Here is a 17,283-nt window from a genome sequence, read left to right on the forward strand (position 1 = left end):
ACAAAGGGTAAGCACCAACATAGTCCTGAAGGTATTTGCAAATAGAGTGTATGGGCCGACAATAAGGAGGTTTATTAGGCTGCATGTGCAAAATATAACCGGGGCAATCTCCCTGTTAGCTATTTGTTTAAAACTTATTATATGTATTATTTTGTTTATTATCTTTTTGTATTTTATTTTACTAACATAGTTCTTACTTAAGTCATTGTAGTAACCAACTATGAGCCTATGTAGCTTGATAATAAAAAATATATATATATTTTAATATTATATCACCATCTTTATTGAACGTCGTTCGTTAATACGTTTTCCAAAAAAGGGATTTGAACCCATCACCATCGCTGTTCTTTTATAGTTATAAATGTATAATAAATTGACCTACAATCTAAATAAATATTTATTTAGATAAATATTTTTAAAGAAAACAATAAGTTGAAAAGAAGAAAAACATAAAAGTACACGTTATAGCATAATAAATAAATGGATTCATGAAGACGGATGTGGTTATCTAAGAAACTTTCGCTACATCCATCATATTTAAACTTGTTTTGCGTACAAATAAGCAAAATAAGTTTAACAGTAAGAGCACTGTGTCTTTTCTTATATTTTTAATACTAGCTTTTATATGTGACTTCGCCCGCTTCCTCCAATGGAAATAAGTAAAACTTATGAACCAAACAATAGGTTATATCGGAATGATTTAAGTGATTCTAGCATATATCCTTCCTCGATAAATACAAAAACTACCTATACAAAAAATAAGTTTAAATGCAGAAGATCCTGAGATTAGTGCCAACCAACCAAAAAATTTTTTCAACCTTCCTTTCAAAATTGTTTTTTTCAACCAAAAACATTTTTTTTTGTGTCTAAATTGTACTTGTTCGGCATTGTGTAAATGAATTATCTAATGTTCACATAGGTTTCTGCTCATTTATCTGTGGTCTGATTGGAGAAATCAAACACTATATTTTACCTAATTAGATGGAGAAATCGACATCATAAATATATGTATGATATTTTTGTCCAGTGAGACATCTTGTATTCAATCAAAGGTAACGGATAACTGAAATATGTTTTATTCAAAATCAATAGAAGCTCGTAGAGTTGTTATTAATTTTGAAGAGATTTTTTACAGCATGTGCCATTACTTGGAAAAACATACACTGATTGTGAGTTGCAAATTGTAATCCCATATAACAAATATAAAATACCGAGAAATTCACTTTACCTTTCCTATCCTACCCTAAAATACTAAAACATAAAAAAAAACGATTCCGCAAAACAAATCAAATAACAGATATACATAATGCCAACATAAAAAATAAAAGTCAACGAGGGAGGGCAATCGGGACGCTTTACATAAAACGTTGGGAGGTCAGCGGTGGAGGGGAATTGGGTCAATGCGATACCAATAGCGGTCGGAAGGAGGGTATTAATTGAAAAACCTTATTCGATTGGACACGGCCTCGCATCTTACTGGGCTTATAGGTTTAAACATCCAATAGAAATGAGGATTCGTGTGTAATCACTATTTCTAAAAGTTCTCATTTGGACTTATGTCGTGATAGATGAGATTGATTTTATTTATAAATAATCGGCATTGAGTTCTGCCACTGAACTCACCACCTCCAGAATTTAGATGAAAGTGAAGAACGGACTTGTCTTAATAAAAGAGTCTTCTTCTTCGTTCTTAACATTAGGTTCACAGATTCCCTGTATCACCTGTATTGAGATAAAAATCTGGATAACTTTGGATGAACTTCTTCACATAATCTTATTAAATTAGACCATAATTGGTAAATCATTTAGGTTTTCGCTCTGGTAAAAAATTCTCTCCTTCTAAAATGTAATTTTTACATATGTTTTAGACCTAATTGTAACAGATAACAAATACCTCAATCAAAAATAAGGCACAAATATCAATTTGAAAAAAAAATTAAAAAAATTCTCCAAACGAATCAGAACTCCAACCATTAATTAGGAACTCAACAGTTTGATGGAATAGTGCGATCATTAATATCCCTTACGGATAAGTCAATAGTGGGTATTACAAATAGCTCTACACCGCAATAGGATAGCTGAGAGCTGAACTGTGATCAATATACCGTTGTCGGACAATCGTGGTCGCAATTAATCATGTTTCAATTGATAGACCATTTATACTATTAGCAGACCAAATTGTTTTTTGCATATTTGATGGTATAGTCTCGCATTTAGGCGGAAAGTGGAGATATGAGAGAGAGAGCCAGCTCTTCTCAATCGAACTGCCTAACAAACCGGCGGTAGCTTCCTGTAGTACTAACGCTACTGATATTTTTTCATAACTTCACTGAAAAGTGCTTGTAATGGCTTAATTGCATTAGAATATTTTCATTTAGAAAGAACATTTTGATGTTCCATTCATCTAAAATCCAGGCCGAGGTCCTAGGCCGAGGCTTGTGGGCTCGACTGCACGAGAGACGTTGAACTCCGACACTCAACCCACAATGGCTCTGTGGGCTACGCGTATTATAGCGATGTTAATCAGACGAGACTTGACATTCAACTCATTTATTGTATATTTAATTTGGTTATTTATACGCTACAAAACAATAGTGGCACATAATTTCACAATTGCATTTGTAGCGAATAAATTCAGGATACTGATATAGCGTGTTAAACGCTTACTACGCTTATATAAATGCAGCACAGGGTGAAATTACTAGGAAATGGTTTCCAGATTTGGCCGTCATTTCCAAATTCTTTACCAATAGTATGCCTTCATTTCACATTACGCAAATTCTACAAACCTACAAACAAAATCTAAATCTAAATCAGATTAAACAGAACAAACCATGAACAAATTTGTAGATATTTTAATGTTGATCCATACAAAACACCCGAACTTGTGCAACACTCTGAAACTGTAGACTCTTTTAATTCATTATCAAAGCAAATTATAACCTTGCAAATTATAGCCTTGACACAAATCCAAAAAAAACTGTATATAGTAATCAAAGAAAAACCATTACTTATAATAATAACTTGTAAGTAAACTGTGAATGCCTTGTAAATAAATTGTATATAAATTGTAAAAGGCCTCAAAAGTAACACTCGTGTTTTAAAGATAGAAATAATAAGTCCATCAGTGCGCTCGTCTGACTCAAGTCGCCCGTATCCTATAGCGAGGACTTCGGAAAGACGCGCGTACAGGAAAAGACACAAAAATTGACAATGGGAAACAACCACAAAAAAAAATCTAATGTAGTAGTGAGTCTAACCTACTGTACATTTTAGCAAGTTTGCTTTGATTTACAATGACATTTTAACAATACTACTTAGTGGCCAACGTGAGATTTGCATGCAGAGAAGCCAGTAAGAAGAACCTAGTGTCGAGACACTCCGTCGTCCACTATCTGCCCGAAATGGAGGCATTTTTTATTGAGGCATCGAACTTAATGAACATTTCCCGAGTGGGAATCGAAGCTACAACCATCGCGTTTCAAGAATATAATAAGACTTTGCAATACCCCTACAATACTCTCCCCCTTTGGAATAAAATTGTTCAAACAGAATATCAAATAAACAAAACAAAATATTATGCCTATAAACTAAATTGATCCACAAGTTGTTTTCTTCACCCGGACCTCGTAACTCGATGCGGTGTTGTACTGTCGTCGGTTTGCGGTGTGCGTTTGCGCATTTTTCAGTATTGTTGTCGTTCTTCAATCAATCTTGTTTCAATCTTGACTCGAAAATCTCATTGTAAGGGTTTGGTGGTATATTGCCTCTTGAAGTTCTAACCGGTGAGACCCGCTTGTGGGAAGCCGATTAGAATGTGCACTCACCAAATCTTTGGTGTTGGGTGTCCGCTTTACGTGGATGGAGTTGGATGGATCATTGCCTCTGTCTCGTCAATAGCTTCGGGCTGAAGCCTAGAGGATCGCCAATGTGGACTGTCACGTCAGGCTGCAGCTGGCAGGGTACCCCACTTTCGGAGTACATCACGTCGGGCTGCACCAACGTGGGCTATAGCATCGGGGTGATGCTAATGATATAATTCGAAGAAGAGTGGGAAACGGAAATCTCTTAATGAGAACGAAGTGTCTTAACACCAGGTTCCCTCTGCCAACCTACAATGTGCGGTATAAAACGTGAAGCTGACGTAGCCCACATAATATAGATAATCTAAGTATACCAAATAGCTTAATAGTATAACTAACAAATTTTCCACTAACAAAACACAAAATAGATTAAAAAATGCAATATTTTTAATTGTAAAAAACAAGTTTATAAGCACTGGCAACACTGATTGCGACGTCAGTTAACAGATCTCACAAATTTCGTAGTAACGACCAATTCTTGTTCGAGCGTGGGGTTGCCAGTTACGTGGCAGCTATGACTACGAACAATGTAATATGCAGTTTGCATGTTCCCGAGTAATGAGTACACGTAACAACGATATGGATATTTACTTCACTTTTAGTATAGTTTACGAGTGTTGTATATTAGAGAAGTTGGGTTAATTAAACATAACGTTATAGTTATTTTAAAGAATTGGCCTTCTTTTATGATAATTTGGAATAAATTAATCTATTTTTGATCTTAAATCAGTAGACTTTTTTAAATATAATTATTCAACATTATTTATTTTAAATTCGTTCCAATTTTAGTATATGTACTGTCGAAGCGAGTACAACTATTTTAAATTACCACAAGTTCCGAGGTTTATATTGGCTTATGGGTAGAAACTCTGTCCTATCTGTTGATAATAAGCTGCTGATTTACAACTCCATCTTAAAACCTTTCTGGACCTATGGAATTCCCCTATGGGGCACTGCTAGCAAAAGTAACATCATGTGCATCCAAATTGTGTGTTCAAAATAACATTCTGCATAATATAGCAAAACCCTGTGGTTCTCAAAAAACGACGAGATCCACGAATATCTTAATGTTCCCACAGTTCAGGCCGAAATTGAAAAACGTAGAAAAAAGTACGCGTACCGTCTATCGATCCATCCAAATGTCCTACCAAATAATCTTTTAAAACCCTTACCTAGAAGGCTGAAAAGGAGGGATGTGCTATAAAAAGGCAGACGACTCGCTGGCCTCATCGGCTAAACGCAATTTACACTACGGACATCTGCTTATAGTCTTGCGACTGACTGCAGATTTAAAAACAAAAACAATATATATTTTAATTTTTTTGAAATATAGTGAACCTAAGCAAATTTAAATAATAAAGTGTTTATTTTCCTTTGTTATTCAGATACAATACATGAAAATGGAGAGAAATTGTAATATAATCATAAAAAAATTTGTTTAGTACTTACTACACAGCACGTAATATACTAAATAGGAAAGGAAAGGGCCGAGAACAAGTAGAAAGGCACAATTGCCAAGCATTGCGAATGTTCACAGACGGGAGTAAGTTTGAAGAGGGAATTGGGGCGGCCATATCCGTGTTGAATGACGAAGCAGAAACCAGGGCCTTCAAACTGAAACTTGCTTCGCACTGCTCGGTCTACCAGGCTGAACTACTGGCGCTGAGCAGGGCCACCGCTCTAATGCTGGCAAATCCAGCTAGCTCCTTTGGCCTATACACCGACTCGAGATCATCACTCGAGTCGGTGATAGGCCAGAAGTCTCCCCACCCATTAGTCGCGGAAATCAGGGACAACTTGAGACGGTGTCGCACCCAAAATAGGCACGTGTGCTTGTTTTGGATAAAGGCACACGCAGGGCTGGAGCAGAACGAGCGCGCGGACGAGCTGGCCTAGCTAGCTTCCAAGTTAAAAAAAAGGCCAGACTACGACGCGTGTCCGATCTCATTCGCCAAACGACTTCTTCGTCAGAAGTCGATCGGCGAATGGAATCGGAGATATCAGTCTGGCCAAACGGCCTCCGGTACCAAACTATTCTTCCCGGATGTGACCGGCGACGGGACCACCAAAAGGCTTAAAACAGACACCACACTAAAAAATATACTAAATACATTTTATCCTATAACATCATAAAAAAAGATAATACATATTTATATTACAACAGAAGCCAAGTCCAACATAAAAATATAGCAATATTCCAACGTTATATATTTTCCAATCCCAAAGGCTTCCAGGGAAGTTAGCGGGGGCGGATCGCGGTCTTAAGGGTCTCAGAGCTGACGCCTTGTTAAAGTTCGATCGAGTCGAAACTTAATAAAACTAAAACTATGTCTAGATAGTTTGAGAGGAGGAGGAGGGGAATTTCTGTACATTGTATATGAATGTGAGGTATGAAGAATAAATTATTAATTTGATTTTAAAGTAGTGAACTTTATGAAGCCTACAATAGTAAGCAGAGGTTAATAAACTAATAGTTACAACTGAAAAACAGGTTGCGTGTTCTAACATCTATTAATTATATTTATGTTATATTTTCTTAAAATATGAAATAGCGGCTAATGTATTTTTATTTTTAATATCGGACCTGATTTGTTTAGTTTCATGCTTTATCCCGCATGTAGCAGTGCAGTCTAGAGTTAAGGCACTCCGTTCTGAAGGCATTCTGAAGGCATGGTGAAACTCCAAGCTGCGCTATTACCCCGACACCAGAATAATGAAAATAATAATATTTAATTTCCTCTAACGGGGAACCACACCCTGTCGCGTTTACAGACACACGCTTGTGGCCCTGCACCACTACCGGGCTATGATTTTATTTTCCAGAAATGCAGAATATTTTACCTACCTCGGAAATATTTATTTTGTCTATCTGTAAATGAACTTATAAGTATTTTTTTAGCTTCTCGCTGTCTCGCTATCATACACATAGCAGGCATAGGGTGGCAGAGGGACACTCCGTTCCCATTAAGACACCTCCGTTGCCCACTTCCCGCTGAATTCTGCAGAGCTCAACGCCGTTATAAGTAATATCAAACACCTACCTTACAGAAACGAAAACAAAAAAATGAAAGAAACAAAAGAGCCTACGCCATTTTAATTCAATATTTCGAATGGAAATTGAAGTTCCTACAGCGGCTGATTGAGTTTTCCCTCCCGAATCATCGAATTACCGCCCGCTTCCGTTCCGTTGAACTAACATTAACATGCTATACTGTCTTCAGTGTAATGTGGAACTTTCTTCATCCATTATTTATTTTCAACCAACAGAAATGTAGTTGGGAAAGTTTGGATTAACTTTTAAAACAAAAGTAATTTCTAACATTTGATTTGGACGGTCGTGAAAATTTTTATTTTTATCCTGTATTGTTTAGTGCGTTTTTTATATGTCAGATGTTAAGACACTTGCAATTATATTGATAGTTGAAGAGTACCGTTATTTTGTCATGGAACTTATAATCAAAACATGACAAAATACCCTTGTACCTACTATATAAGTACATCCAATATATAAGTGGAAGGAGTGGAACTCCGTGCCTGCTGAACTGTTCCACGACAAATATAACCTGGCCCTCTTTAAAAAAACGAGTGAATAGGCACTACCTAGGTAAGCATGCTCCACCATCGTTCGCATCGTCATTTACCACCAGGTTAGATAGCGGACAAATCCTTGCCTATCTACAATAAAAAAAAAATATCGGAATGGATGTGATATTGAGTTTTTCGAGCATTTATCGCGCACATACTTATGCAAATTTAAGACTCCTACGAATTTCTTGGCATTATCAGAACTGGACCAAATTAAAAAGGCACGACGAACTTTCAAATAAAAAAAGAATCAACAAAACCGGCCCACCCAGCCGAAAGTCCTAATGAAAAACAATCGAATTGAGAACCTCTTTCTCCACCTGAAAGTCGGTTAAATAGTAGATAAGAAACAATACACATTAGGTTAATTAAAGCGTGCATTGTATCTTACAATGGCAGCCAGCTAATAGACGGCGCCGTTAATGACGAGCGCAACGTGCTTCCATTACGGAATACGTTGACGTTTTTAAGTATTCAATGGCAAAAGCTTATTTTCATTCTGCCTTGTTAACTATGTTTTTGTTTACTTGTAGATATAAATATATACAATAACTTTATATATTTTTCTTTTATAAATAACTAATGCACATAGTATATATTTCAAGATAAAATATCTCGATGTCAATTTTATCCATTCTGATTGAAATTCTTGACAAAAACTTTTAAAACGGAGAAACGAACAGAAGCGTAAATGAAGATATTTTCCAATGTGATCCTGGCCTCTAGTTTACACAAAATTGTTTTTTTGTAATTTTAATTAATTTTCAAATAACAAAATATTCTATAATTCTTCACCTGAATAGTAATCGAACTCACAACCATCGCTGCTACAGTCACAAAGACTTCTCAGTATAAAAAAGAACACATTCAATACTACACCAAAGGAGACTATTAGATGTAATTCGACAAAATAGAAACGATCCAGAAGTAGACACGCCCCAACACTTCCATTTAATCAATAGATAATTGCATCCGCATTACTTTGTTCCTAATTATCCTTCCGTAACTCGTTTACGACAAAACCATTTGGTTTCACTGGTTTTGAGACTAGAATTCTCTTTGAAGTTCAGCTTTGAAATATATTTTTAACGTTTTTTTTTTATTATTGTATTCAACCAAAAAGATCAGCATCTGCTGTATTCCGCAAACACCAGGATATGCAGGTGGAATCTAGTGTTAAAACACTCTGTTCCTCATTTTCCACCGAATTCTGGAGGCATCGGGCATTTAGGGGTGAAACTCAACAATGCGCTTAGCCTCAACATTATAGCGAACAAATCAATATTTCATTCCCTCGAATGGACGTCGAACCCACAATCAGTCACGGCTAATCACACTTTGTACTCTTGCACCATGACTGGCTCTCTGAACCAAATACAGGTAGGTGTGCTGATATTTCGTCGTCTCATCAATGCAGTTAAGGCAACGTTAATTCTGTTATCGGCAGCAATATATCTATCTATAACCACTGTGTATCTTGCGTCATTACTAAGCATATTTCCCAGATATAATATATGGACGAAGTGGTAAATCATATCGTTAATATAATCAACGATGTAAAATTTTTGTTAATAGAACTCAGAGTTTGGGTTATTTCCTTAGATAGTTGCCACTTTTAATAATAATAATAATGCCCTAAAAACAAACTCAAATAATTAAAAAGAAAATCGATTATCTACATTTGCTAAGTAATGAAAACAAATACTTTATAGCGGATAGTATAAACTATAGTTACATATGCCCTACACTAATGCACTATACAATGTAAAAAGCAGTGGGTGGCGTCCATTAGTTACGCACAGTTGCGTTTCAGCTTAAAACGTATTTACTTAATACTTAGGTATTACTTTCTGGGATTTTATATAAAACTGGCACACCCACGTTTCACTTAGGTTTCTCTCATTTTACTATTTCCGAAAATATAAAAATATTAGTGTTTTTATGTACTTATAGCTCACCCGAGTGAGTAGAAGAAGTTATTTCAGAAAGTAGTGAGAAGTAGAAGTTATTTCAGAAATCCTAATCTAATAAAAACAATTGATATAGATAATACATTCCTATTTCAAAACTGAATATATTACCAATGATTCGTATCAATAGACGATGCATTATTGGATTCAGAATGACGTTATTAATTTTTGTCACGTAATGTCATCCAAAGCAAACATATATGCAAAATTGCAGAACAATAAAAATAGTGTAGGAACAATGATAATTTGCAAGGTTTTTTTTTTTTTAGGAAGAACGGAATGATCTCTTATCAGTTTCCGGGGAACCTTCAGAGGGAACCTCATGTTATCACATATATAAGTGGCGGAACTTAACGGCGACGGAAAGATGTTTTTATTAATCTTTAATATACCATGAAAGACCATAATAATAAAACAGAAACATCACTAAAATCACGTAAATATCTAAATGTCAATTTAATTTTCCACTAACTACCTAGTAGTGCTCAGAAAATAAACAAGCATATTTATTTAGCTCTCGGAAAACTCTAGCTTTAGAGGTTTCGAGCTAAATTACTAAGTGCTTTTACTACAGTATAATACTATTCCTGTTGAAAAAAAGTCACACAATTTTACATTTCATTTTACAACTCGCAGAGTGCATGGAGTTGTTTCAACGTCGTATCGGCGAAGTGATGTGTGCTGAACTGGCACGCTCTGCAGCCATAACTAAACTAGTGGAAATGAACTGAACATATAGCGTTTTGAGTGACTTGACCTGGTATTACATAGTGTTCTTCGAGAATATAACTTCATTTAAAAAAATATAATATTATAAGGTAGAATTTCAATAATTTCATCTAATTGTAGCCAAGGTTAAAATGTAAGATGTAGGTAATCAAATAAATTTTAAATGATAATATCGGGGCACGACTTTACAATAACTTACCGTCTACTTTAAGGAGTGTAAGGTCATTTAATGCATTTAAAACACAACTAAGCGAATACATAATTAAAACCTACCCACCCTAAAAAAAAAACAAATGCATTAAATGAGTAAGCAAAAAAAAGATGTGTTACTGTAATTAACGTTATTTAACTTCATAGCTACATGTGTCACCAATAGTAAAATTAAAAAAACAAAAATTTTAAACTTACCTAGAGATGATTGGATAAATAAAAACATTATTCAAGACATACAGAGGCGTATTGAGTTATGGATAAAACTTAAAAAGAGCCCTAATAATGATGAACTGAGAGCTGAGTTTGAACTAATGAGAAATAAAACTACGCAGAAAATTAACACTAAAGAAAACACTAAAGAAACTTACTACAACAAAGAATTTGAAAAATGTTTAAGAAAACCAAAGAAAATGTGGAATTTACTTGGGGATCTTATCAATAACAAACCTAAAGAAGTAAACCACAGACCTCCGACAATAACTGTTAATAATTTACAAATTACTGAACCAACTAAAGTCTGTAACGCTTTTAATCAGTATTTTTCTACCATAGGCTATAAACTGGCAAACGATATTCCTCATAAATTTCACAATAACACTATATTTACTCAACCTCGCACAAATAATACTACCTTTAAATTAACACATTTAAATCCTTGCACTGAAACTGAAATTCTTAAAATAATAAATGAACTTGATATGAATTCTAGTACTGGCATAGATGATATCAGTACCAAAATAATTAAAACAATCAAAAATTATATCGTTGAACGATTAAATTCTAGTTTTAACAAAACTCTCTTAGAAGGTAGCTTTCCTGATGTTTTAAAAGTAGCTAAAGTATGTCCTATTTACAAAGCCGGTAAGAAAACAGATCCTAGCAACTATCGACCAATCTCTGTTTTACCTGTAATGTCAAAAATTCTTGAGAAAATTTTGTACACTAGATTGTTAAATTACCTTAATAAAATAAATTTTCTTTTTCATAAGCAATATGGTTTCAGACAAAAATCAAATACACTCTCTGCTGCTCTAGATCTCACAACAAAAATTAGGACAAACATCGACAATAAGAAACATGTTTTAGGGGTTTTTATTGATTTAAAAAAGGCATTTGACACTGTGAGCCATCCGATTCTCCTACATAAACTTGCATGTATAGGTATTTCCGACAACGCTTTTAACATCTACAAATCGTACCTTGAAAATCGGTCTCAAATTGTCAAAATAGGAATTTACCAGAGTGAGCCAGCAACTTTAACCTATGGCGTTCCTCAGGGGTCCATTTTAGGGCCCTTACTCTTTTTAATTTATATCAATAACATTTGTGAATTGAACCTACACGGAGAACTTACCCTTTACGCCGACGACACTTGCTTAATTTATCACGGACATTCAGTACACGATATCTTATCTCGGGCACAACAAGATCTAGACATTCTATATACATGGTTTCAAAGCAACCTACTAACCATTAACACTGAAAAGACCTGTTATATGTTTTTCAAATCAAAAAATAAAAAAATTCCACATCATATGCCTCTAACTATTAATAGCATTCCATTGCTAGAAAAGAATAAAGAAAAATACCTTGGGATATGGCTCGACTCTCACCTTAGTTGGAATCCACAGGTTGAATATATATGTAACAAACTTTCTAGTCTCATGTACATACTTAAAACAATCGCTCGATGTCTTCCACATCGAGTCCGGCTAATGATATATAACTCACTGGTAAAATCACATCTCTTGTATCTAATCGAAATATGGGGAACGGCTTCGAAATGTAATATACAACGCATTCAAACATCACAAAATAAAATTATCAAATCACTCTTATAAATCTATACAAAAACACTAAATTAATGAACATAAAACAGTTACACAACTACACTACATGTATACTCATTCGAAAAATCTTAGATGGAAGTGTTCATACGGAAATTTCGTTCGAGATCAAAGGCAATCAGAACCAACATCACAGACGAGCGCATAATTTGATATTACAAAAGACACGTACTAAATATGGGAGCAAACTAATAACTTTTCAGGGAGTGATGCTATTTAATGGTTTACCGCAAGCGATTAGAAATTATAAGTCGTTTGATGAGTTTAGGTCCGGGCTTCGCGCGTCCGTTCTTGGCGATCATTCTCTTCTTAAGAGGTGAATGATGGCTGGGCAACGGGCGTGGATGGGGTTTGGATTTGGATCCATTGGATGACGGTTTTGTTTTGTTTTGTATGTTTTTATTAGTAATTTTACTCTTACTTATATGTTAACTTTTATTCACATTTTATTTTTACCTAATATTTACATTTTTATGTTAACTTTATATTTAGATTTTATTATTACCTAATGTTTACATTTTTATGTTAACTTTATATTTACATTTTATTTTTACCAAATATTTACAGTTTTATGTTAACTTTATATTTACACTATATTTTTACTATCAGCTTTGTTCACTAATGCCTTTTTATATTATATAATATTTCTTTTATTTAATTTCTCATGTAAATGACATCGTCGTAATGAGAATAAAGATCTTTAAACAGAATTGACTATTGTACGATCGACCACAATTCTTTATTTTGTTAACCAATGTTTCCATGTAAGTGGCCTATGTGTTAATGGAAATAAATATCTTTAACCATAAATATAATCTAAGCAACGCTTGGGCGTTAATAGATGCGACACATTGTTTCACTAATGCTGTTATTATCGTACAAATAGTTTCTTGTATAACTTTGCTAAATGTTATAAATAAATAAATAAATATATCGATTTTCAAACCCACAAACAACCACCAGACACGAAAATCAATAACAAAATCTAAATGAACTTACCCACATTCGTTATTAATACCACTAGTACCTAATTTAAAGTCGAATTTAAATTTAGTTACAAAAGCTTTTAGTTAGCGAACATCAATAAACGTCCGCCATTTTGTCGAATGTCGGATCAATACGAGATTTCATTTCCGTAATGCACCGAATGACCTTATCTGGATATGCTATAAATATTCACCAGGCTTTTACGTTTCAGTATATTTTTGACTTTTCTATTACTATTTATTGAAAAGATTTTCTGAATATAAGATACCAAATTTGAAGTACGGGGCTAAGATTAATACAAGACGTCTTTGTCGTTTTTTTTAATTGTCTCTGCGTTAATGTTGCCCGTATACATCTGTTATTCGGCCATTTCTTTCTAATATGAAAAATTATGTTATGTGTAAACTACGACAACATGTAAAATATCGAAAGCCAAAAGGGACATTAATGTTGCAATAAATGAAAAATCTGTAAAATATAAAGTTAAGCCATAAGTGGAAAATATTTTATCTAACAATGTCTATAACCATTTTCTTTTTTATTTATATGTTCTGTTGACATCCCTAAGGCATAAAAAGATCGTTTTTTTGCAAGAACCCAAACAGTTGACTTGAGTCTTCCACCTAAATTTTTCAAATTTAATTTACATTTTATAACTTTTATTTATACATAATGATGTAAACCTGAAACCAAAAAAAATCTAAAATCTATTACTCACGTTCTCTTCAACGGTCTTCTTTATCTTGGCGCTTGCCTCGCTCACTTTAGCGCCGGCCTTGTTCACCGCCGAGTAGAGGAAGTTGCCGAGCGACTTGGCGCCGGCCACCGCTTTTGTGGTCACTGCCAAGCCGAAGAAATATGCTTAGCTAGGATTGGCCAAGTTAGTTTTGTTGAATTATTGTATTAGAATTATTAAATTTTGTTTATAATGTGGCTAAGTATTTTTCTGATAGAAAAAATATGCTTATCTAGAATTGGCCAAATATCAGTTTGCACAACTATTACATTATATAATCATTAAGATATTTTGAATTTAAATTCATTCAGGCCTTGTTGACCGTCGAATCGAGGAAGTTGATAAGCGATTTGGCGAGCATGGCGAAAAGGACCAAGAGAAATTCGCCACGTTAAACATTATAGGCATAGGAAAATTTTGCCTAGTACTATTATGTAGAAAAATTATTAATTCTCTTATATACTATAACTTCTATTTTCTTATATAATTTCTATTAACTCGCACACAACAGGGTACGCAGAGGGAACCTAGTGTTAAGACACTCCGTTCCCCACTTTCGAATTCGACGAATTTTTACAAATTCTGGAGGCATTGCGTGTTGAGTGGCAGAACTCAACGCCGCGTTTTTTATTATTTTACCTTTTCCGCAAGAATAACTGGATGATAATAAACAAGTGTTTATTAAACCACATTGGGGATATATCATTATACATCTAAATGGTATCATTGAATGCACACCATCATGTACAGACAGTATCATATTACAGTTTCCAAGCCGTTAATTTTTACGGTAGATTGACACGGTTACAAAATGCATTTCAACTCATCACCCAGGAATACAATATTTAAAACAGTCTTTAGAACGAAAATTAGTTCGCTAATTTAAAAAAAATACTAATATAATATTACACGAAAATATTTTATTTATATACCATAAATATCCTTTATAAGTAATAAGTATTAAAAAAAATAAAATTGAAGTAATTCAACTTCACATTTAAATGAATAACACAAAGAAACATTATACAATATATCCATATATTGTATTAAAGCATAATCTTATTAAGCGCATGACAGAATAGATAAATTAAATTGCAAGCGAGTAAGTATACCTAGAACAAGTATAAAATACTGAAAAAGCGCTTTAAAAACATCGTCATAATTTGTTCACCCTTCAACTGTTGCTCTTGGCTTCAAATTTAAGGAAAAAGAAGCTTCATGCTGTATCACAACTATAGTAGGATAGGCAGAGAGAACCTATTGTATTGAATGGCGGAGCTCAACGCCGAGATTGGTGCCAGAGCAAAAAAATTAAAATATTAGTCAATTATTCATTCCCGATTTCCGAGTGGACATCGAACCCACAACCATTACAGTCACAGCTATGTGCCCTGCGTCACGGCAACCACTGTGGAGTCAAATTCTTAAAATCTATTCCAATATGTGTTTCCCCGGTTCATTTTGACAAAAGAAAGGAGTTAAGTTCTGCCTTTCAATACCGTAGATATTCCTTTGAGCTACAAAATATATATCGTATAAAACGAATCGACGAATATCGAAGAGGAATGAGTTGACTCTCTTCTCAAAATTCCATTTGCATGTAGACATGCATCTAAAGTTTTTCATTTTATTTTAGTAAGATGATAAATCATACATAAAAAGGACACAAAAGGGTAAAAAAATCACTAATAACAAAAAATCATAATACCAAATTTATACAAATGTAAATGTTATACAACTAATTTAATATGACAATGCCAAGTTTGGCAGCACGCCCCTGGCATTGAGGAATGGCCAAGTATAAAATATCTATAATGTAGCTTATGTAACTATAAAATACAATTTCTTGGCCGTAAGGTTAATGAAAGCATGATTGGCACAATTCCTGCCAAGTTATATGTATAGCTCAGACAATTCTTAGTCATAGTCATATTATAGGTTAATTTGTTAGAAATGAATGTAGTACCTATTATAAAAGCTTTTTCTCTGAATATTAAAGACACATTTAGGAAGAATTTATGAGTGAAATTGGTAAAATATGGGTATTTTATGTTATATCCAAGATTCATTGTAGTTTTTTTTAATATTAGTTCAGATTCGATTTAGTAAGACGGTGACGCCAAATAGGGCGGAAATAGGTCAACTAGAAACACCCTAAACGTTTAGATTCTTTTGTGCATAAAGAAAATATGGAAAATTTAGCAAATTAATAGATGTTGGTACAATTTTTTTATTTTTGTACAATGTTTCTATGAATTTCACTTTCATATTTCTTAGTATTACTGAGAACCGGGCCTTTGACGCTTTAGACAGACGGACGATGATTTACTTTTGAAGGTACGAAACCCAAAAAACAAGACTATAAACAATCTCAAGCAACGAACATTTCATCTTTTTTTCGCATCTACTATGTCACAATATTCTGTAAAACATTTTTTACGGAAAAATCACCTTTTGTTAAGGGTAAGGAAAAGGAAAGGGTCGCCATCACGCACGAGAAATGCTCTATTCAAAACAGAAGGATGCGAGAATGACGTGATTTTCTGCTATTATATGCACATTTCTAAGGAATTACTTACTTCACAATATCGTAAGATATTGTGGAGTAAGTGAATGTCAAATGTTTGTTTAATATAAACTTTTTTTTAGTAAAATACCTGAAAAATAGCGATACTGGCAATAGAAATTAAACTTTTGCGCCTTCGTTGTAGGTGGGTAGGTTCATAATAAGATCTTTAGTTTTCGTGATTTTTAAACATTTTAATTGGAGCAATTTTAGCCGCAGCATTTTAAAATAGTTTAAGTTACGGAATGCAGTAAAAAAACCTCGAAACGTCTCGCTTTCCACTATGTATTTCAAAATAATAAAATATGTATACGCAATTAATATTGATAAAATAATTTCATTTAAAACGTAGACAAGCCTTAAATATAAATAACCTATTCAAAACATAAGTTAGGAATTGGAATTTCGCGGAATAATATTCGCTTCGATAAACTTATGGAAAACGAACAACACGAAATAATATTAATAGAAAACGAACTAAACGCCACCTAAACAACCAGCAGATCAAGAGAGATCATAAATAAAAAAATATCAATTATTTTTAATAATTTCTTACTTATCCAAAATAAAAATTAATATATGTAACATGAAATAAATATTTTGTAAAAAAAAATTGTAAAGCTGTTTTTTACGTATTACCAGCAGAAACGCCGCTCATTACTCTATTCCGCCGTCTCGACTGCTAAAGTGACTCTCAGGGAAAAATTCTTCATACCTACAAGCACTTTCAAGTCCACGACGACGAATTACAATTATTATAATTTTTTTTTTCATAGGAAAAAAAAGG

The 17,283-nt window shown here is 33.8% G+C and overlaps 1 protein-coding gene across 11 annotated transcripts in view; it reads right to left on the reverse strand.

Annotated features, from left to right (window-relative positions):
• Nucleotides 1-17,283, reverse strand: part of Sap47 (Synapse-associated protein 47kD) — a 79,806-nt gene that overhangs the window by 58,522 nt on the left and 4,001 nt on the right. For all 11 annotated transcript variants that reach the window (XM_085190209.1, XM_085190204.1, XM_085190211.1 and 8 more), the window contains one exon: nucleotides 13,913-14,034. In XM_085190209.1, the coding sequence (XP_085046335.1) occupies nucleotides 13,913-14,034 (122 nt within the window). The remainder of the gene's footprint in view (nucleotides 1-13,912; nucleotides 14,035-17,283) is intronic.

This window comes from Heliconius melpomene, chromosome 9, assembly GCF_056956725.1.
Source record: "Heliconius melpomene rosina isolate 202511_hmr_F chromosome 9, ASM5695672v1, whole genome shotgun sequence".
In the NCBI taxonomy this organism is placed as follows: Eukaryota; Metazoa; Arthropoda; class Insecta; order Lepidoptera; family Nymphalidae; genus Heliconius; species Heliconius melpomene.